Source organism: Coregonus lavaretus (genome assembly GCF_964263955.1).
Source record: "Coregonus lavaretus genome assembly, chromosome: 22".
NCBI classification, from domain to species: domain Eukaryota; kingdom Metazoa; phylum Chordata; class Actinopteri; order Salmoniformes; family Salmonidae; genus Coregonus; species Coregonus lavaretus.
Window position 1 is genome coordinate 12,193,426 of NC_140009.1, and position 24,284 is coordinate 12,217,709.

General features: G+C 46.8%; 1 protein-coding gene across 1 annotated transcript in view; it reads left to right on the forward strand.

The window, feature by feature from the left end:
* Positions 1-2,317: 2,317 nt before the first annotated feature.
* The window catches only part of LOC311150024 (sodium/potassium-transporting ATPase subunit beta-1-interacting protein 4-like), a gene marked incomplete at both ends in the record, with an annotated part of 99,230 nt that continues 77,263 nt past the window's right edge, over positions 2,318-24,284 (forward strand). The window contains one exon of the mRNA XM_084187267.1: positions 2,318-2,371. Coding sequence (XP_084043393.1) covers positions 2,318-2,371 — 54 coding nt within the window. The remainder of the gene's footprint in view (positions 2,372-24,284) is intronic.

Consider the following 24,284-nt stretch of genomic DNA (forward strand, 5'->3'; position numbering starts at 1 on the left):
CACTTGTGACAGTCACAGCATTTTCATACTGTCTATTACCAAGTAGTCTTCTACTAGTGGATGTATTTCCCTTCATTCAGAATGGTATATTTTATGATACATGTGATTGCGTTTACCTTTTTAAACGCCCTTTCAAATCACAGTTTAACCCTAATTTAACCCTACACACATTTGTGAAATAGTCAGCAGGGTCTTTAAAATACAGAATAGGACAAATAAGACAAGACACTATAGGCTTGTAAAGAAGGCCGTCCTTCTCTCCTCTCTTCCTAACTACCCCTCACAGTCCCTTCAGTTTCCCTTAAGTCCCGTTTGTTTGGCTGCTCAGCCTACGTAAATTATCCCTCACCCTTCACAGCCCTGCCATTCCCAACCAATCAGAGCGCTTGGAAATGCGCATCTGGACACTGCACCCGCCTACTCAGGTTAGAGCGTTATCGTCGTCCGAAGGGAGAAGGTGCATGTTTCTGAGGACTTGTTATTGTCGACAGTAACACGAATGTCTGAATGTTGTGCATGCATTGAAATGTAAGTTGCAGGGGGGTTATTGGGGTTTTTACATGCTGTGTAATAATAGGTCATTACAACTAATTACTTACTGTTACTTTGACAGCTTTCAGACATATGTTCTACTGTATGGCTGTTACTATTATTTAATGTTAGAGTTGCCAATGCTGCTTTGCGTATTGTTTATCGTATGTAGTGTTATTCCATACTGCCATAAGTGTTATTATTGCATTGGTTGCACAAGTAGTTTTGCAGAAGTGGTTTAATTCTTGTATTGATAAACATAGTATTTTGCATGCACGCGCTATTACAGCGTTTTCCATAGTGGCCTTTATTAAGGTGTTTTATTGCGCTGCCATGGGCGAGCTTCTAGAGTCATCCCAGATAGTTATTGGCGTTTGCTCATGCTCAGAGTAATTTATGACCCTGTGGCGCCAGGGCAGATCTGATAAGGTCTCAGCCTGGCAGATTCTCAAGCAAGGCTGGAGAGAGAGGGTGCTATAAATCTTCACCATTTGTCAATCCAAGTAATTCGTTTCTCTCGCTCTCCAAGAGGTGAATGTTTAAGTTTATGTTATATTGATGCTGTGTTTATAGCCCTTTATAGACATGTTGTAAGTGTAATGCTATTTGCCATTTATTCATGTACATTTATGTATATTGTATAATTATAACCCTTAACTAATACTGTTTACATGTGTGCATATCTTTGTCTTATAGAACCACAACAATAAGATTCCAAGTCATTCCGATTACCAAAATCATATAAACATCTTCTATCAAGAGTACAATGATGGGCCTCAACATCATGTTCTAACTGGACAGCTCTATAGAGGACAGAACCAAACCAATCAGTTATAAGTATATAGCGGGTGAGGGCATTCACAGCCGACCGCTCAGACGGGTGAGGGCATACCAGCCAACCGTTTTACGTGGTCCTTCTAGACAGATTTAGTGATCAACTGTTTTTACATGGTCCGTAATTTCTCTGGATTTAGTGATCAATCGTTTTGACAACGCTAATATTTTATAAGAGTTCACCATAAGCAATACGTACATGAAAAGGATGGACGTCGTTCACGGCTGTTCGTGGTTGTGTAATAGCGTCAAATGACCAGCGGGTGGCGCCTAAATTACGTCATGGTTTTGGACTCATCGCTCCTCAGTGGTTTTAATGTAAGAAAAATGTAGCTGACACTGTGCTAGTACTTTACTTTTAGGTTTCACCTTTACCAACATTTATCATGATTTTGTAAACAAATTGTGACAATATTGAAGCAAAAATATCTACGCACCTAACATGCTGAGTAACAGGATATTTTAAACAATATCCAACTACATTTGCATAATTGTGTAGACTACTCAATATAACAGGTTATGAAAAGAGTTCCTGTGAAAATTGTGTTTAAACTCTGGGGGGAAAAACACTAAAGGGACCAGGTGAGAACACCAGACCAGTGTCACAGGGTGCCGTTAAATCCAAAGATCTGTTTTTGACGCCCTCTATCCTATCCCCCTCCACCTCCCCCTTCTTGCCCCGCTACACACACACACACACACACACACACACACACTCGAGTGCTAGCGGTAGTAGACTATCAACCCAAGTCCCCCCTCTCACACACAAAGCGATCATTTGGGGGAGAGAAAAAGCATGGGACGCCAGCGCCTGGAGCTTACCGACACAGTTTTCACCGTGGACCGAGCTTGAAGCCATTCGTTGCACTGAAAGGTCTTTGCCATAGTGAGCCAGTCTAGACCGTTGTGTATGTTTTCATCGTTTCTCGAGTGCTATTTGGTTTTTGACACAATGGGGTGCTGCAGCGGCCGATGTACGCTGATCTTTCTTTGCACGATCCAGCTGGTGAGTGGCCCGTTATTTCTATAGCCTAATACAAAAAGTGTAATTTGCTCTGTTTCTTGTGTTTGTTTAGAAAATTGAATTTGGTTTTGGGTGAAACACTATGTTTTTTTGTCATTTTGCCACGTTATTGTGAATGTACTGTGGACACTGGCCAGTTTTGCTACCGGTGTTCTCGTGTTGAATGAATTAGCTATAGTGATTGCTAATAAAGGCATGTTGATGACCGGTGAAATACAATTGGCATACAGTACGCCTATTATGTGGCCAAACATCCACGTGTAGCACACTGTCTGTTTCTTTCCTTCACCTCGTCCGTTCCACGAGGATAGGCTACTTCGCGAGTCGTGAGGGAACATATGGCAAGATTCAAGAGTGGTGTGTGTGCATTCCCTTATCCACAAACTACAGTTATGTGCCGTTATTGGGCCAGATCAACTCACCACAAATGCAAAATAGCCCCATGTTAAATTACATGACACTGGTGCAAGACATGTCAACATACCTCTGCTGACCAAATAATTGTACTGTAGCCTACAAGTGTATACATGTACTGCTATCCAATGTGTACTGTCATTTGTGCGTGACCATTGCCAGAGTAGCCTATTGTATTGGTGTTTTGTGCAACACCAGCACCATTGTTTCTTCTCAGCTGAAGTTGTTACTGTCAGTGGCAGGTCAGAGTAGGATGAGCTACATCAGTCACACCAGGGAGTTTTACAATGACTCTTCAACCACTTGTCACAGGTTGAGTCACTGTGTCAGGTGTCAGTTTGGAATCCGACCTCAGTGAAAACAAATAAACATGTGTGTTGGCTTTGATTTCACAAATGTCCTGCTTTCAAACAGTTGATCTCTTTTTGACTGTGATGTATGATCCTATTAGTTTAGTTTGGATAGATCGTTTTGTAGGCAAGCTTCCACCCGACCCAGAAGCACCATGGGAATCTATGATCCACAAAGTTAAAACCTGCTGGAGAGAGATTGTTCCCCAGTTGTGATCAGTGGAGTGTGAGATGTGACATTTTACACATATTGGCCGTGAACTTGCGTAAGTGCCCCCTCCACATTCTAACTGAACACAAACACTGAACTTTGCAATCTCTCTCTGTCTCTGTTTCTCCCCCTCCCTCTCTCTCTCTCCACCACCCTGCAGGGAGGGGAAAGTGGAGGTGACAGGGTGTGAGAATGTTATTTATGATGGCATTAATAGAGCTCTCTCACACAGTGAGGTTGGGTAAGCACCCAGTATACAACCATGTCAACAGCTAAAATACCAGTAACCCCATCTCTACTCAACCATTTATTTGTTTCAAAAACCAAAGCTCTGGTAATTATTTCCATGCACCAGGGATTAGGTTTGAGGACATAGTGAAACAAGTAGGGAGAGAGAGTAAAGTACCTACATTAACGCATCAATGGAATGTTTGCCTGTTTGGGGTGTGGGAGGGGTACTACACTCTTAGAAAAAAGGGTTCCGAAAGGGTTCTTCGGCTGCCCAATAGGAGAACCCTTTTTGGTTCCAGGTAGAACCCTTTTGGGATCCATGTAGAACACTGTGGAAAGGGTTCTACCTTGAACCAAAAAGGGTTCTTCAAAGGGTTTTCCTATGGGGACAGCCAATCCTGGATAGCATCTTTTTTTTTACATTTAACATTTTAGTCATTTAGCAGACGCTCTTATCCAGAGCGACTTACAGTTAGTGAGTGCATACATTTTCATACTGAGTGCATTTGTCCTTGACTAGCCTTTACACCCGCAATTTGACTCGTTACCGGTACCCTCTGTATATAGCCTCGTTATTGTATTGTGTTACTTTTTTAAACTTTTGTTTATTTAGTAAATATTTTCTTAACTCTTATTTTTCTTTAAACTACATTGTTGGTTAAGGGCTTGTAAGTAAGCATTTCACAGTAAGGTCTACACCTGTGGTCCTCTGTAGCTCAGCTGGTAGAGCACGGCACTTGTAGTGGGTTCAATCCCCGGGACCACCCATACACACTTTTTTTTTTTTATGCACGCATGACTGTAAGTCGCTTTGGATAAAAGCGTCTGCTAAATGGCATATTATTATTATTATTATTATTATTATTATTATTTGTATTCGGCGCATGTGACAAATAAAATGTGATTTGATTTGCTCCTCCATGTCCCGTTGAAACCATTGTTAAAAAGGTTACACCTTTACTGTAGAGGAGAGGAGAATAGGTTTTTTTCTCAGTCAAGAAGACACCTCTGGCAATTCACAGCTAGCAAAAGTAAAATGAGAGAGAGGGCTGGGGGAGAGAGAGAGGGCTGAGGGAGAGAGAGAGAGAGAGAGAGGGCTGGGAGAGAGAGAGGGAGAGAGAGAGAGGGCTGGGGGAGAGAGAGAGAGAGAGAGGGCTGGGGGAGAGAGAGCGAGAGGGCTGGGGGAGAGAGAGGGAGAGAGAGGGCTGGGGGAGAGAGAGAGAGAGGGCTGGGGGAGAGAGAGAGAGAGAGAGGGCTGGGGGAGAGAGAGAGAGAGGGCTGGGGGAGAGAGAGAGAGAGGGCTGGGGGAGAGAGAGAGAGGGCTGGGGGAGAGAGAGAGAGAGAGGGCTGGGGGAGAGAGAGAGAGGGCTGGGGGAGATGGAGACACTCCATCCATACTTAATACAACACACTCATCACACATTTATGTGTGCAGTGGTCAGAGTTCACACGAGGGGGCCAGGTGATGTCATCCAGGTCCTATCAGGTCACAGTAACCCCCAGGCGCTAGAGATTGATTGGTTCTCCTATAAACGACACAGAGACACAGCAGCATGGTGTGTGACCATGCTTGGGCTGCGCTCTATTCCCATTAAGTGGTAGCTCAATTGCTGTATACGTTCCAAGCGCATGTGAAATTGACACACGGTTTTGTAGCAACGATTTCTACTTGATTTGAGTGGCTAGCGTTTATGACAGTGTTGTGGAGAATGTAGATGACAAAGGGTTCAATCAAAGTGATGTAAACCCTTCAATTCACAACCTCAATCCATGTACAGTACAGATAGAAACCTGTTGCAGTAGAGTGGGCTCCCGAGTGGCGCAGCGGTCTAAGGCACTGCATCTCAGTGTTAGAGGCGTCACTACAGACCCTGGTTCGATTCCAGGCTGTATCACAGTCCGGCCGTGATTGGGAGTCCCATAGGGCGGTGCACAATTGGCCCAGCATCGTCCAGGTTTGGCCGGGGTAGGCAGTCATTGTAAATAAGAATGACTTGCCTAGTTAAATACAAATCCAGTGGAACTCTTGTCTTTGTCCCTAACAATATTCTGCTAATATTCCTCTCTCATATAGTGGCTTATCTCTAGACTGGTGAATGATGGTGGTGGAAATGTTATATTATTTGCTCTGACATGCACTGTCAACTGTGGGACCTTATATAGACAGGTGGAAACAGGATGCACCTGAGCTCAATTTCGAATGCACTTTACGTGTGCACACAAACACATGCACACACACGCAGACAGACAGGATGTTGTCCTTTTTTTAGAGCCCTTTTCACCAGAGAACTTCTCCCTGTTTTAATCTACCTCATAAATGACTCACCAGTGTCTACATGTTGCAGATACATTATTCATATGAGCTCGGCTGGTTTGTGTGTGTGTTTGTGTTTGTGTACGATATTGAAGACCTCTGAGGCTTATCCTTTCCATAGTGTTTCTTGCTCCTCCTTGACCCTGTTGAAACCATTGTTAGAAAACTAACACCTCACTGGAGACACCTGTGGCCATTCACAGCTAGATACCTCTCCTGTTCTCTTTACCTCCTCCTTGACCTTCATACTTCCAACCCCCTCCACTCCTCCTCCCCCTCTCTCCTCCTCCTTCCTTCTCTTCTGGAGGCCTGGGAGCGCTGTTGTGTTGGTAACACCTGTTTAGCCAGCAGGATTCCAGCCCTGGGAATTCACCTTTCACTAGGACACCATGGATTACTGGACAACACACAGAGAGAAAGAGAGGGGGAGAGAGGGCTGGGGGAGATGGAGAAGGAGGGCTGGGGGAGAGAGCACCCGGCCTCACCCTACTAGAATCTGAAGTCAAATGTCTACTGTTTGCTGATGATCTGGTGCTTTTGTCCCCAACCAAGGTGCAGCACCTAGATCTTCTGCACAGATTCTGTCAGACCTGGGCCCTGACAGTAAATCTCAGTAAGACAAAAATAATGGTGTTCGAAAAAAGGTCAAGTTGCCAGGACCACAAATACTAATTCCATCTAGACACCATTGCCCTAGAGCACACAAAAAACTATACATACCTCGGCCTAAACATCAGCGCCACAGGTAACTTCCACAAAGCTGTGAACGATCTGAGAGACAAGGCAAGAAGGGCCTTCTATGCCATCAAAAGGAACATACAATTCATCATACCAATTAGGATCTGGCTAAAAATACTTGAATCAGTTATAGAACCAATTGCCCTTTATGGTTGTAAGGTCTGGGGTCCGCTCACCAACCAAGAATTCACAAAATGGGACAAACACCAAATTGAGACTCTGCATGCAGAATTCTGCATTCATTGGAAATAATTAACAAAAAAACAGAGCAAACTAGAATGCTATTTGGCCCTAAACAGAGAGTACACAGTGGCAGAATACCTGACCACTTTGACTGACCCAAACTTAAGGAAAGCTTTGACTATGTACAGACTCAGTGAGCATAGCCTTGCTATTGAAAAAGGCCACCGTAGGCAGACCTGGCTCTGAAGAGAAGACAGGCTATGTGCACACTGCTCACAAAATGAGGTGGAAACTGAGCTGCATTTCCTAACTTCCTGCCTAATGTATGACCATATTAGAGACACATATTTCCCTCAGATCACACAGACCCACAAAGAATTCGAAAACAAACCCAATTTTGATAAACTCCCATATCTATTGGGTGAAATACCACAGTGTGTCATCACAGCAGCAAGATTTGTGACCTGTTGCCACAAGAATAGGTCAACCAGTGAAGAACAAACACCATTGTAAATACAACCCATATTTATGTTTATTTATTTTCCCTTTTGTACTTTAACTATTTGCACATAACTTGACATTTGAAATGTCTTTATTCTTTAGGAAATTTTGTGAGTGTAATGTTTACTGTTATTTTTTCATTTTTTCATTTATTGTTTATTTCACTTTTGTTAATTATCTATTTCACTTGCTTTGGCAATGTAAACATATGTTTCCCATGCCAATAAAGCCCTGACATTGAATTTAATTGAATTGAGAGAGAGAGAGGGCTGGGGGAGAGAGAGAAAGGGCTGGGGGAGAGAGGAAGAGAGGGCTGGGGGAGAGAGGAAGAGAGGGCTGGGGGAGAGAGGAAGAGAGGGCTGGGGGAGAGAGGAAGAGAGGGCTGGGGGAGAGAGAGAGAGGGCTGGGGGAGAGAGAGAGGGGGCTGGGGGAGAGAGATAGGGCTGGGGGAGAGAGAGAGATAGGGCTGGGGGAGAGAGAGAGAGGGCTGGGCGAGAGAGAGAGGGCTGGGGGGGGGGGAGAGAGAGAACACCATTGTAAATACAACCCATATTTATGTTTATTTATTTTCCCATTTGTACTTTAACTATTTGCACATTGTTACAACACTGTATATAGACATAATATGACATTTGAAATGTCTTTATTCTTTTGGAACTTCTGAGTGTAATGTTTACTGTTAATATTTATTGTTTATTTCACTTTTGTTTACTATCTACTTCACTTGCTTTGGCAATGTTAACATACGTTTCCCATGCCAATAAAGCCCTTAAATTGAAATTGAATTGAATTGAGAGGGCTGGGGGAGATGGAGAGAAAGGGCTGGGGGAGAGGGAGAGAAAGGGCTGGGGGAGAGGGAGAGAAAGGGCTGGGGGAGAGGGAGAGAGAGGGCTGGGGGAGATGGAGAGAGAGGGCTGGGGGAGAGAGAGAGGGCTGGGGGAGAGAGGGCTGGGGGAGATGGAGAGAGAGAGCTGGGGGGAGAGAGAGAGGGCTGGGGGAGATGGAGAGAGAGGGCTGGGGGGAGAGAGAGAGGGCTGGGGGAGATGGAGAGAGAGGGCTGGGGGAGAGAGAGAGAGAAAGGGCTGGGGGAGAGAGAGAGAGGGCTGGGGAGATGGAGACACTCCATCCATACTTAATACAACACACTCATCACACATTTATGACATACAATGACAACGCAGTACTTCACCACATGCTTCCCTCTCCCTATGCACACACACAGCACAATCACACACTCCTGTGGCCCTGCTCAGAGTAACACACCTGTTTCTCCTCCTCCCCATCCCTTCTGTTCTGACCTTTTTTCCTCATTAGAGAAAAGGGGGAGGGGGGGAATTTGTTAAGATGTGTATAAATAAAGCTGTCAACAGCTTTTGTAAGGAGTCCCTGAAGACCGCTGGAACAGCTTTCTTCTCCTCAGCGCTATTTCTGGATGCCCCAGACCACTTCCTGTGTTGGGTCATGGCCAGCCACACCTCCTCGCTCCGTTTTGATTAATTTGACCCCGCCTGTAGAAAAGGGAGGGAGGGGGCGAGCTCAGGGGTTGTCAGGTGTGTGTACGGAAATGTATGCACCCACTACCGTAAGTTGTTCTAGATAAGAGTGTCTGCTAAATGACTAAAATGTCAATGTAAAATGTCTCTCCAGCCATTGGGTTAGGCTAGTTTCAGAGTGGAGTGATCTAATAAAACCAAGGGCTCTTTCTGTTCCTGCTTAGGTCATGTGATCAGGTACTGACCGTACAGGCCCTCTCGCTGACTTAGGTTGTTTTCCTAGCTTAAGATATACATTACCCTGCATCATATAATTGGATCATCACCATAAATAAGACACCATAAACGATGCTGTGGGCTAAAAATAGGACAGCTCAACCCACCTCGACAGGCCCAGGCTATGTGATAATACCAAGGCATGGAGAGTGCTTTGTAATGTCTTTCTGGATTTGATCAAACCACTATGGCATCATTGGCATTCCTAATTAAATTGTGGTGCGCTGCATCGTGGCTGGGCAGTGAGAATCGAGTGATGATGATCTCTCTCTGAAGGCGGATAATGAGTTTCTATTGATTGGGAATATTCTCGTTCCTCTCCGCTGAAAGACCGTTCAGGACAGCTGGGGTGGCTCTCTGTAGAGTACCCCCTCAGAGAATGGCTGGTCTGGCCATCTTCCATCTACTTGTTTGGACATCCATTTTTTTTTTATAATTGTTGTTTTATGACGTTTGGTTTTGTTTTTGAGTGTCTGTTGTCCTCAAGATGACCTGTTGTGTGAGTCTTGAGCGGTAAAATATGAGGCTACACCAACATGAGAACTGGACACACACACACACATAGGCAGACACACACACACACACACACCAGTCTGAAGTAATGCGGGGGGGGGGGGGGGGGGGGGATCAAGAGCTGTGATACAGGCAGTGGAGACTATCTGCAATTCTAATGGGTCTGTGTCTGTTAGGCATCATCATGAAAGAGAAAAGAGAGGGGAGGGAGGAGGGGAGGAGCAGTCATGGTTCTGTGCTTATCTCATTCCCATCCTCTGGGAAAGGTTAACCCACCCGCTGTGTCTGAATTGTGTCTTTCTGAGTAATCCTCTGTGTGTGTGTGTGTCTGCTATGAATGCATAGTTTAGGCAATGTAGCATTAGTGTTACCACAGTGTTTTCATGTATAGGCCTTATGACAGTGTTCCAGTAACTGAGAAAAGTTCATTCTAGGCTATATGGTTGCTAGTATATTGGGACAAAATACTTGCTTATTTTATCCTCAAAACACTAACATCCGTCTTTGGCGTGTATGACATCATTTCCCACACATTACAAAGGGTTTAGGCTGGTTTTTAGTAACGCTGTGTGTTCATTGCCAGTTCAAGTGTTAAACATTCAAATTTGACAATGAATATTCATGAGCTGAGGGTTGCTGGTTGTCTCCTCCATTTGCTGGCTACCCCTCCCCCATATTCACACACACACGTAGACGCACACACACACACACACACACACACACACACACACACACAGTCTTGTACAACTAACCTTGTCGGGACACACAATTCAGTCCCATTCAAAATCCTATTTTTCCCTAACCTGTACCCTAACCCTAACGCTAAAATGTACTCTAGCATGTGAACGCGGATGCCCTATCGAGAAGGTAGACATACGTCGCACTGATGACAGCCTCCCCCCCCCCCCCCCCTCCCTTAGCTCTGTCGGGGAGGGGGCTGTTGTCAGTGCGACGTATGTGTGGTCCTCTGTAGCTCAGCTGGTAGAGCACGGCGCTTATAACGCCAAGGTAGTGGGTTCGATCCCCGGGACCACCCATACACAAAAAAAAAAAAATGTATGCACGCATGACTGTAAGTCGCTTTGGATAAAAGCGTCTGCTAAATGGCATATTATTATTATTATTATTATGTCTACCTTCTCGATAGGGCATCTGCGTTCCCATACTTCGCCCGTGACCAGTGCACAACAGAAAAAGAGAAGCATTGAAGGGACAAGAACCATCTAGTGACCCGATCGTTTGTGTCCCTTCCCCTGGTCATCCAGACCAAGGGAGCATGGTCTGTGACCAGGGTGAAGTGGGTGCCCAACGGGTAATACTTGAGTGTCTAGCGCCCACTTCACCGCTAGGCACTCTTTCTTGACAATCAAGTACTTTTTTTCCTCTGGGTATCAGCTTTCGACTTATGTACTTGATGGGGTGCTCATCCCCATCATGTACCTGGGACAGGACGGCCCCTAGTCCCATGTCGCATGCGTCCGTCTGGACCAACATCGGTACCTGGAAATCGGATGGGAGCACAGAGCTTCCTTCAGGCGCCTGAACGCCGCTTCGGTCTCGCCTGTCCATTTCACTGTTTTCGGGAGATGGGCCCTGGATAGATCGGGAAGGAGGGAGGCTATAGTCGCAAAGTTGGGGATAAACCGGCTGTAGTATCCTGCCAGTCCCAGGAAGGACTTGACCTGTGTCTTGGTGCATGGAACAGGCCAGTCACGTACCGTGTGGACCTTCATCTCCTGGGGCTTGACGTTCCCCTGTCCGATCAAATACCCCAGGTACTCCACCTCCTCGAACGCTAGCTTGCATTTCTTGGGGTTCGCTGTCAACCCGGCTTGCCTGAGCATGTCCAGCACCGCCTGGAGGCACGTCAGGTGCTCTTCCCAACCTTGGCTCTGGATGATGATGTCATCCAAATAGGCCGCTGCGTACTGTTGGTGGGGTCGGAGAACTCGGTCCATCAGGCGCTGGAACGTTGGCGGGGCTCCGTGGAGACCGAATGGGAGCACCCGGTACTGATATAAACCGTCCGGTGTCGAAAACGCCGTCTGTCAACGGTACTTGCCAATATCCTTTGGTCAGGTCAAGGGTGCTGATGTACAGGGCCTTTCCCAATCGGTCGATGAGCTCGTCCACCCTCGGCATTGGGTAGGCGTCGAACAAGCTGATGTCGTTCACACCCCGGAAGTCATTACAGAAGCGCAGGCTACCGTCCGGTTTGGGCACCAACACGATGGGGCTGCACCATGCGCTGTGGGACTCTTCGATGACCCCCATCCTCAGCGTAGCCTCCACTTCCTGCTTCACAGCCTTCCTTCGGGCCTCAGCGATCCGGTATGGCCTCTTTCGTACTGTTTCCCCGGGCCGGGTGCGGACGTGGTGTTCAATGAGGGTCGTGCGGTCCGGCTTCTCGGAGAGCACTGCCGTGTTCCGATCGACGAGCTCCCGGAGAGTTTGCTTCTGGGCCGGGTCGAGGTCCTCATTGCTCGGGACCACCACTGGTACGTCCTGGGTCCCGACCATAACATGGCTAATGCTGTCCTCACGTGCCACCTCTTCAATAGGTTCACGTGGTAAATCTGTTGGTTTCCGTCTCCCCGGCTGCCGTACGTGGTAATTGACGGGTCCCAGCTTCTCTATCACCTCGTACGGCCCGTGCCATGTTGCCAGGAACTTACTTTCTGCCGTGGGGTTTAAGACCAGCACCTTGTCTCCCACCTAGAATTCTCGGGGCTGGGTTCCCTGATTGTAGACCTGGACTTGGGCGCGTTGGGCCTTCTCCATATGTTTCCTTACCACTGGCCATATGGCTGTCATCTGCTCCCTCATAGTCTCAACGTGTTCTACCATGCTGCATAAGGGGGTCGGCTGGGCTTCCCACACCTCCTTGGCGAGGTCCAGTAGGACGCATGGCCTCCTCCTGTAGAGGAGTTCGAAAGGGGAAAACCCGGTGAATGTCTGGGGCACTTCTTGGACCGAGAACATTAGGTGGGGTAGTATCTGGTCCCAGTTCTTCACGTCCTGCTCAATGACCTTCCGCAGCATTTGTTCGACGAGCCCATCCATCTGCGGGTGAAAGAAGGAGGTCCGGATCTGCTTGATCTGCAGGATAGCACACAAATCTTTCATTAGGCAGGACATGAACTCATTAACTTGGTCAGTCAGGATCTTGTTTGGGATGCCCACCCTGCTAAAGAGGTGGAACAGCTTCCGGGCGATTCCTTTGGAGACCGCCGCCCATAGGGGAATGGCCTCGGGATACCGGGTGGCATAATCTACTATTACCAGGATGTACCGGTGTCCTCGTACCGTTTTTACCAGGGGTCCCACTATGTCCATGGCGATGTGTTCAAAGGGCACCCCGATGATCGGTAGGGGACCCAGCAGGTTTTGGAAGTGTGCTTTTGGTGCAGTGATTTGGCACTCCGGGCAGCTGCGACAATAGTCTTCCACGGCCCAGTGGAACCGGGTGGCGATCCGTTCCCGGGTCTTCTCCATTCCCAGGTGCGCTCTCAACAGATGGGTGTTGACACCTGATACAAAAGGTTATTCTTGATTTGGAAAAGGGGGTATTGCCAGTTACTCACCCCCGGAAGTAGCTGGCCATCCAACGCTATCACTTGGGCTGCGGCGGCTTTGAAGTTCGGATCCTCCCACTGGGCAGTCCCATGGCGGGTGTCTCGGCTGGTCCCTTGAAATTGATGAGGGGGAGGATGGGCTCCTCTAGTTGTTCACCGGGGGGGTCGGGATCCGGCGCCCCCTCTGACTCCGACTCCGGACCCGTAGATACGGGTTTGTCAACCGCTTGCTTCCGGGCCGCGCAGGCGATGGGTCGTCCTCGCTCTCATCTCCAGCCGGCTCGTACCTTTTCCTCAGCTCGTGCCTCCACAGTGCCGCGTACAGCGGACAATCTTGTCCCACGACAAGATTGTGCGGTCAGATACCGCTTGGTGTCACAGTGGACACAGGAAACTGACATCTCCCCGCCACGTTCGATCCTCTGGGCCAGCAGGCATGTGGCTACGAGCGTAACCACACTCCCGGAGTCCAATAGAGCTTAAGTGTCGTGTCTGTCGACTTTCACCGTGACCATGGGTGCCGGTGGTTCGTGGTGCGCCCAACAGGAGGTGACGTAGTTCACTGTGTGGCCCACCTCGCCTACGGGGCTCGCTGATGGCATCGACTCCTCTCGAGCCGGGCAATTCCATGCAAGGTGCCCCCCTGCGCCACACTCAAAACACCTCCTTTGGTCTCCATCTACCTGGGGTCGGAGGCGGCAGGTCGGCTCTCCCGCAGCCGTGTCTCTGAGGGTCTGTGGCCCTTTGGCCCCGCTGACTGTCGGTTCGGGGTATACAGCGGTGGGGGTGTCCTTCCGTCCCCCCGGACGGGTCCCCGACTTGGCCCGGCTCCCCTTCAACAGGGCCTCTGTGTTCTGATGCATCTCCACTGCTCCCAGGAAGTCCTCCAAGGTCTGTGGCGCGCGTAGATTCGCTGCCCTCTTCATGTCGTCGGGTAGCGTCCGTAAGAAGCGATCCATGACCACTTTGTTTATGATGGAGAGGGTGGATACGTCGGTTAGGACCTGCCCTGGTGATGCGCAGTAGGTCGCTCAGATGGGCACGGGGGGAGGCGTCGGCCACGAATCTCCAGTCGTGGACCAGTTGGGCCCGATGGGACAGGCTGTACCCGTAACGGCTGAGTATCTCCCGTTTGAGACCGTCGTAGTTAGCCACCTGTTCGTCGTTAAGGTCCCAATACGCCTTTTGGGCGTTCCCGGACAGGAACGGGGCCAGCAGACTTGCCCACTTCGGCCTTGGCCATCCTTCCCGTAGCGCTGTCCGTTCAAACGTGGAGAGGTATTTTTCGATGTCATCGTCCTCTGTTAGCTGGTTTGGATGCGATTCAGTAGGCGCTCCTCCTTGTAGCTTCCTGATTTCCTCAACAAGGTGAAAATTCTGTAGCCGCTGTTCCTCCAGCGTTCGTTCCTGAACCGCCTGTTGTGCTTGTTGGGCCCGGACGAACTGAGCTATCAACTCGTCCATGCTGATGCTGCGTAAACGTCAACCCTGATCTGACGACGTTATCAGACTTGCCTGCATTCTCCACCACCTGTGGCAGACCAGGGGGTTTAGTCAAGACATTTACACAGATCAGACACGGACAGAATTGTATTAGCTCGGTTTCAAGGGTGTTTATTTAAATAATAAACAAAGAGAAATAATCTCCTCCGGGATACGGTCTTCTGGGCTCCGGGGTCTTGCTGTATCCTGTGGGGAACAAAACCGAGCTCCCTCCGTTATCTCTAGTACTGAGCATGACTGTACGGGAGTAACCTCTCTTCCCCAGTCCCCACTTCCGTGTGCTGCCCTTCTGGCAGCTTTTGGGACTCGTCCCCTTGATTACTCACCAACCACAATCAGCCCCAATTAGTCCTGGCCGGAGAGCCCGTCGAGACCTGGCACGTCCAGTAGAGGGAGCCATCGCCCCGTGATGTAGACTCCGTCTGTCACCAGGCCTCGACGAGTCTCCCCCTTGTGGCTAACCTGCTGTACGCTACAATATATACAGTACCAGTCAAAAGTTTGGACACACCTACTCATTCAAGGGTTTTTCTTTATTTTTACTATTTTCTACATTGTAGAATAATAGTGAAGACATTAAAACTATGAAATAACACATATGGAATCATGTAGTAACCAACATTTTTTTAAACAAATCAAAATATATTTTATATTTGACATTCTTCAAAGTAGCCACCCTTTGCCTTGATGACAGCTTTGCACACTTGGCATTCTCTCAACCAGCTTCATGAGGAATGCTTTTCCAACAGTCTTGAAGTAGTTCCCACATATGCTGAGCACTTGTTGGCTGCTTTTCCTTCACTCTGCAGTCGAACTCATCCCATACCATCTCAATTGGGTTGAGGTCGGGTGATTGTGGAAGCCAGGTCATCTGATTCAGCACTTCATCACTCTCCTTCTTGGTCAAATAGCTCTTACACAGGCTGGAGGTGAGTTTGGGGTCATTGTCCTGTTGAAAAACAAATGATAGTCCCACTAAGCCCAAATCAGATGGGATGGCGTATCACTGCAGAATGCCGTGGTAGCCATGCTGGTTAAGTGTGCCTTGAATTCTAAATAAATCACAGACAGTGTCACCAGCTAAGCACCCCCACACCATCACACCTCCTCCTCCATGCTTCACGGTGGGAACCACACATGCGGAGATCATTCGTTCACCTACTCTGCATCTCACAAAGACACAGCGTTTGGAACCAAAAATCTCACATTTGGACTCATCAGACCAAAGGACAGATTTCCACCGGTCTAATGTCCATTGCTCGTGTTTCTTGGCACAAGCAAGTCTCTTCTTATTATTGGTGTCCTTTAGTAGTGGTTTCTTTGCAGCAATTCGACCATGAAGGCCTGATTCACGCAGTCTCCTCTGAACAGTTGATGTTGAGATGTGTCTGTTACTTGAACTCTGTGAAGCATTTATTTGGGCTGCAATTTCTGAGGCTGGCAACTCTAATGAACTTATCCTCTGCAGCAGAGGTAACTCTGGGTCTTCCTTTCCTGTGGCGGTCCTCATAAGACCCAGTTTCATCAGAGCGCTTGATGGTTTTTGCGACTGCACTTGAAGAAACTTTAAAAGTTCTTGAAATGTTCTGGATTGACTGACCTTCATGTCTTAAAGTAATGATGGACTGTCGTTTCTCTTTTCTTATTTGAGCTGTTCTTGCCATAATGTGGACTTGGTCTTTTACCAAATAGGGCTATCTTCTGTATACCACCCCTACCTTGTCACAACACAACTGATTGGCTCAAATGCATTAAGAAGGAAATAAATTCCACAAATTGACTTTTAACAAGGCACACCTGTTAATTGAAATGCATTCCAGGTGACTACCTCATGAAGCTGGTTGAGAGAATGCCAAGAGTGTGCAAAGCTGTCATCAAGGCAAAGGGTGGCTACTTTGAAGAATCTCAAATATTAAATATATTTTGATTTGTTTAACACTTTTTTGGTTACAACATGATTCCATATGTGTTATTTCATAGTTTTGATTTCTTCACTATTATTCTACAATGTAGAAAATAGTAAAAAGAAAGAAAAACCTTTGAATGAGTAGGCGTATCTAAACCTTTGACTGGTACTGTATATAAAATATGACCGATGTCCGGACCTCGGTGTTCTCATATGTATCTACGGCCCTGCCCAGAAGACTGGGATCTTCAGCTGGGGAAATCAGGGGGTTTTGTACCTTGAGGTTTAAATTGTGTGTGTAGTCTACAAGTGTGTACGTTTGGGTCTTTCTGATAGATGAAAATGAACTGCGTTTCCTTGACACTGCCAGGTTGATGGAAGAGAGAGAGTGGAGGGAACAGTCGATGGTCACAGCAACACAGCCTCAGACACACACACACACACACTAGGGATGTGACAAATTAAAATTCTTTCTTAATGTTTAAACTTCAACTCTTTTTATCGGTTTTCCGATAAAAGTCCATGTGAATTCACAATGCATCTGCGCTGCTGCCACCAACGGTTTGGGTCTCACGGTACGTCCCTTTTTAGATGATTAAGCATTGTACCTCAATTCCACCTCGCAAAGTTTGCCTTTCAACAACTTCTCATTTAACTTCTCAAAGTATTGCCATACAGGACTTGGCTGCTGTCTCTTGCCTTTCTCTGCCATTTTTAACGACGGTGATGTAGTGGTGGAGAGTCGACTCCAAAATAATTGATTCCTCGAGTCTTTGCACATCGACTCCCGGAACGGAGGAGACTGATCAGTTGCCGTACTTCGTAGAACACAAACACTCCCATCTTTCATAACAAGCTAGCGAGGGACGAAGAGAGGGTACAGTATAGGCAGGTCGGCCGCCAGTCAGAACCGTGCACTTGGCCTATCTATCAGCAAGTAAAAGCTGTATATCGCATTGGAATACTGTATCTAGTCATTTATTGGCTTGCAATGTCTTGCAACTTCAGTAAAGCATGGCCTTTCATCAATGAATAGGCTATGATACTCTACACACAACAGACCAACACACTCGCATCATTAGCGAAGAGAAAGAGCAGGCGAGCCAGCGCGAGGAAGAGGAGGGTGCACGCAGAAAGAAAGTTGCACATATGTCTTGGTAATCTGTATCTCGCAATGTCTTGTCTTGCATGCCTCTCAAATTCACCAAAGTAGCAAAAGTTCCCCTTTCCTCTCTGGTTGTATTTAAATTGCACAGCTTTCCCCAGGCCCTTATAGCCAACCGTCTAGTTAGACTATAAAACAGAAAATAATTTGTTTTGTGATAATTGAACTGATTTTAATTTTGTAGGGGGAAAAACAAAACAACATTTTCTTAACGTTAAGGATCCCAATTTTGTTTTAATGTTTAAATGTTCACACCCCTAACACACACACACACACACCTTCACTTCTAGCCCCCTCTATCTCACTCTTTCTCTTGTTCCATCTCTCTCTGGTATTAACTTTTCATAAAACCTCTCCTTGCAGTGATTCATATCTGTACAAATGAATTTATCTGTACAACACCCAAACACACACACACATACGAGTTAGTCTTCCGAAGCGGTCTGGTATGTGACTCACTTACAAACAAAATACACTGCCGGTGTGTGTTAGACAGAGCGATTCCAAAGAGCTAAGTCCAACCAGAGTTATTGATACACAACAAACAACATGCTGTATGTACTGAGATGTTCAAGTCTCCTCCAGATAACTGTAGATGTTAAGGCACAGATAACATTCTGATATGGCTTGAAATCTCCAGGTTACTGTATTTTCCGCACTATAAGGCGCACCGGAGTATAAGCCGCAGCAGCTAAATTGAATGATATTGAATGATGTGTACATATATAAGCCGCACTGGACTATAAGCCGCAGGTGTTTTAATGTTTAATTACCATATGTAAGGGTTCGTGCACAGAGGGGATTGTCGGGAAAGAGACAAACTGTCTCGCTCTCGTAATGTCTGTCTGTCTTGCTCTCGTTCTGTCTCTCGTTCTGTCTCTCGTAACACTCTCGGTTCCACTTTTACTTTTGCGCGCTACCTGTCTCACTCTTTTCCGGCCTCCAGCTTTTCCTGCTGGAGCCCGCCGCTTAAAGGTGGGGGGCGCGGACCGGTCATAGAGCCCATAGAGTTAAAGTTGGTGGACTGTAACCTGTAAAATCCATAGATTTAGGAGGTCTTCTAGTGGCCGTTAGCTGTAAAAATCCATAGATTAGCCGCACCGTTATATAAGCCGCAGGGTCGAAAAATGGGAAAAAAGGCGCGGCTTATAGTCTGAAAATTACGGTAATTCTCATTTCATGGATGAATAAATTGTGTTATTTGTCTGTTTACTTTATAAAGGTAATCAGCCGCGAGTCAAATCGGTGGGGGGGGGGGGGGGGGGGGGGGGTGAGGAGAAGATGCTGGAACAGTCAGTGGCCTCTACAGCCTGTAGTCCCTCTGAATCACTAACCAGTGCTACATAGACACAAAGTGCAGACTCACAGGCTGACTACTTCTGAGAGGCCTATATCTGGGGATCAGGAGGACCGTGGTGCCCACTGCTGTAGGATTTTGGGGGGAGATTCTGTCTGGCCCTGGATGTGACTGAGAGGACCATCTATCAGTGTGTGTTGATAACCCCAGGGGGTCTGGTGGAACGTGACTTTCCACCCATAATGACTCAGAAACCTACAGAGCCCACAAAAGCAGGCCAGAATTAATGTCTTCATATCTGAACCGAATGGTGTGTGTTTCATCAGCTCTCACCTGATGAGTTAATGCTTCCAGTGTATTCATGGGTGAAGAGCAGTGCTTGAATTTTTTATGAGGAGTTGAGTCTTATTTAGCTGTTCTTCTCTGTTATATCCCTGGTTTAACAGAGCCATACACTCTCTCTCTCTCTCTCTCTCTCTCTCTCTCTCTCTCTCTCTCTCTCTCTCTCTCTCTTCTCTCTCTCTCTCTCTCTCTCTCTCTCTCTCTCTCTCTCTCTCTCTCTCAATTCAATTTCAATTCAATTTTCAATGTAAGGGCTTTATTGGCATGGGAAACGTATGTTAACATTGCCAAAGCAAGTGAAGTAGATAGTAAACAAAAGTGAAATAAACAATAAATATTAACAGTAAACATTACACTCAGAAGTTCCAAAAGACATTTCAAATGTCATATTATGTATATATACAGTGTTGTAACAATGTGCAAATCTCTCTCTCTCTCTCTCTCTCTCTCTCTCTCTTTTCACTTGCTTTTCTCTCTTTTTCATTCTCATCCCCTATAGTCTTTTCCCTCTATAGATGTCTCTCCCTCTTTCTGTCTCTCTAGTCTATCTGTAGTTCCTTCCCTCTCTTCCTCTCGTTTAGGCTGTAAGTGGTAGAGGAGACGAGGCTTGAGACTGGTTGAATAATTGATTGCTGCCTGATTTATGATTTGGGCCAAACCCAAAGAGAGAGAGAGAGAGAGATGCTGAGAGAGAGAGAGAGAGAGAGAGAGAGAGAGAGAGAGAGGGGTAGTGATATATATATATATATATATATATATATATATATATATATATACTGCTCAAAAAAATTAAGGGAACACTTAAACAACACAATGTAACTCCAAGTCAATCACACTTCTGTGAAATCAAACTGTCCACTTAGGAAGCAACACTGATTGACAATACATTTCACATGCTGTTGTGCAAATGGAATAGACAAAAGGTGGAAATTATAGGCAATTACTAAGACACCCCCAATAAAGGACTGGTTTTGCAGGTGGTGACCACAGACCACTTCTCAGTTCCTATGCTTCCTGGCTGATGTTTTATTCACTTTTGAATGCTGGTGGTGCTTTCACTCTAGTGGTAGCATGAGACGGAGTCTACAACCCACACAAGTGGCTCAGGTAGTGCAGCTCATCCAGGATGGCACATCAATGCGAGCTGTGGCAAGAAGGTTTGCTGTGTCTGTCAGCGTAGTGTCCAGAGCATGGAGGCGCTACCAGGAGACAGGCCAGTACATCAGGAGACGTGGAGGAGGCCGTAGGAGGGCAACAACCCAGCAGCAGGACTGCTACCTCCGCCTTTGTGCAAGGAGGAGCAGGAGGAGCACTGCCAGAGCCCTGAAAAATGACCTCCAGCAGGCCACAAATGTGCATGTGTCTGCTCAAACGGTCAGAAACAGACTCCATGAGGGTGGTATGAGGGCCCGACGTCCACAGGTGGGGGTTGTGCTTACATCCCAACACCGTGCAGGTCGTTTGGCATTTGCCAGAGAACACCAAGATTGGCAAATTCGCCACTGGCGCCCTGTGCTCTTCACAGATGAAAGCAGGTTCACACTGAGCACATGTGACAGACGTGACAGAGTCTGGAGACGCCGTGGAGAACGTTCTGCTGCCTGCAACATCCTCCAGCATGACCGGTTTGGCGGTGGGTCAGTCATGGTGTGGGGTGGCATTTATTTGGGGGGGGCGCATAGCCCTCCATGTGCTCGCCAGAGGTAGCCTGACTGCCATTAGGTACCGAGATGAGATCCTCAGACCCCTTGTGAGACCATATGCTGGTGCGGTTGGCCCTTGGTTTCTCCTAATGCAAGACAATGCTAGACCTCATGTGGCTGGAGTGTGTCAGCAGTTCCTGCAAGAGGAAGGCATTGATGCTATGGACTGGCCCGCCCGTTCCCCAGACCTGAATCCAATTGAGCACATCTGGGACATCATGTCTCACTCCATCCACCAACGCCACGTTGCACCACAGACTGTCCAGGAGTTGGCGGATGCTTTAGTCCAGGTCTGGGAGGAGATCCCTCAGGGGACCATCCGCCACCTCATCAGGAGCATGCCCAGGCATTTTGAGGGTGACTCCAAATCCAGACCTCCATGGGTTGATACATTTGATTTCCATTGATAATTTGTGTGTGATTTTGTTGTCAGCACATTCAACTGTGTAAAGAAAAAAGTATTTAATAAGATTATTTCATTCATTCAGATCTAGGATGTGTTATTTTAGTGTTCCCTTTATTTTTTTGAGCAGTGTATATATACAGTGAGGGAAAAAAGTATTTGATCTCCTGCTGATTTTGTACGTTTGCCCACTGACAAAGAAATGATCAGTCTATAATTTTAATGGTAGGTTTATTTGAACAGTGAGAGACAGAATAACAACAAAAAAATCCAGAAAAACGCATGTCTAAAATGTTATAAATTGATTTGCATTTTAATGAGGGAAATAAGTATTTGACCCCCTCTCAATCAGAAAGATTTCTGGCTCCCAGGTGTCTTTTATACAGGTAACGAGCTGAGATTAGGAGCACACTCTTAAAGGGAGTGCTCCTAATCTCAGTTTGTTACCTGTATAAAAGACACCTGTCCACAGAAGCAATCAATCAATCAGATTCCAAACTCTCCACCATGGCCAAGACCAAAGAGCTCTCCAAGGATGTCAGAGACAAGATTGTAGACCTACACAAGGCTGGAATGGGCTACAAGACCATTGGTGAGAAGGTGACAACAGTTGGTGCGATTATTCGCAAATGGAAGAAACACTAAATAACTGTCAATCTCCCTCGGCCTGGGGCTCCATGCAAGATCTCACCTCGTGGAGTTGCAATGATTATGAGAACATTTTACATTGACATTTTAGTCATTTAGCAGACGCTCTTATCCAGTGCGACTTACAGTTAGTGAATGCATACATGTTTTTTGTTTTGTTTTAATATTTTTTTCATACTGGCCCCCCGTGGGAAACGAACCCACATCCCTGTCAGCCAAACCCTCCCCTACCTTGGACGACGCTGGACCAATTGTGCGGCTGCGACAGAGCCTGGACTCTAACCAGGATCTCTAATGACACAGCTAGCACTGCGAAGCAGTGCCTTAGACCACTGCGCCACTCGGGAGTGTAGTTCTGGGTGAGGAATCAGCCCAGAACTACACGGGAGGATCTTGTCAATGATCTCAAGGCAGCTGGGACCATAGTCACCAAGAAAACAATTGGTAACACACTACGCCGTGAAGGACTGAAATCCTGCAGCGCCCGCAAGGTCCCCCAGCTCAAGTAAGCACATAATATACAGGCCCGTCTGAAGTTTGCCAATGAACGTCTGAATGATTCAGAGGAGAACTGGGTGAAAGTGTTGTGGTCAGATGAGACCAAAATCGAGCTCTTTGGCATCAACTCAACTCGCCGTGTTTGGAGGAGGAGGAATGCTGCCTATGACCCCAAGAACACCATCTCCACCGTCAAACATGGAGGTGGAAACATTATGCTTTGGGGGTGTTTTTCTGCTAAGGGGACAGGACAACTTCACAGCATCAAAGGGACGATGGACGGGGCCATGTACCGTCAAATCTTGGGTGAGAACCTCCTTCCCTCAGCCAGGGCATTGAAAATGGGTCGTGGATGGGTATTCCAGCATGACAATGACCCATAACACACGGCCAAGGCAACAAAGGAGTGGCTCAAGAAGAAGCACATTAAGGTCCTGGAGTGGCCTAGCCAGTCTCCAGACCTTAATCCCATAGAAAATCTGTGGAGGGAGCTGAAGGTTCGAGTTGCCAAACGTCAGCCTCGAAACCTTAATGACTTGGAGAAGATCTGCAAAGAGGAGTGGGACAAAATACCTCCTGAGATGTGTGCAAACCTGGTGTCCAACTACAAGAAACGTCTGACCTCTGTGATTGCCAACAAGGGTTTTGCCACCAAGTACTATGTCATGTTTTGCAGAGGGGTCAAATACTTATTTCCCTCATTAAAATGGAAATCAATTTATAACATTTTTGACATTCATTTTTCTGGATTTTTTTGTTGTTATTCTGTCTCTCACTGTTGAAATAAACCTACCATTAAAATTATAGACTGATCATTTCTTTGTCAGTGGGCAAACGTACAAAATCAGCAGGGGATCAAATACTTTTTTCCCGTCACTGGAGGGAGGGAGGGAGGGAGGGGGGGGGGGGGGGGGGTTGAGAGAGAGAAGGGGGGAGTGTTTTAGAGAAGATAGAGACCTCAGGTCTATGGGGTCACAGTCATAATAGGTCCAATGTTAGAGGTCAGGGAGAGGGTAATCTATCTATCTACAGTGGGGAGAAGAAGTATTTGATACACTGCCGATTTTGCAGGTTTTCCTACTTACAAAGCATGTAGAGGTCTGTAATTTTTATCATAGGTACACTTCAACTGTGAGAGACGGAATCTAAAACAAAAATCCAGAAAATCACATTGTATGATTTTTAAGAAATTAATTTGCATTTTATTGCATGACATAAGTATTTGATACATCAGAAAAGCAGAACTTAATATTTGGTACAGAAACCTTTGTTTGCAATTACAGAGATCATACGTTTCCTGTAGGTCTTGACCAGGTTTGCACACACTGCAGCAGGGATTTTGGCCCAATCCTCCATACAGACCTTCTCCAGATCCTTCAGGTTTCGGGGCTGTCACTGGGCAATACGGACTTTCAGCTCCCTCCAAAGATTTTCTATTGGGTTCAGGTCTGGAGACTGGCTAGGCCACTCCAGGACCTTGAGATGCTTCTTACGGAGCCACTCCTTAGTTGCCCTGGCTGTGTGTTTCGGGTCGTTGTCATGCTGGAAGACCCATTCACGACCCATCTTCAATGCTCTTACTGAGGGAAGGAGGTTGTTGGCCAAGATCTCGCGATACATGGCCCCATCCA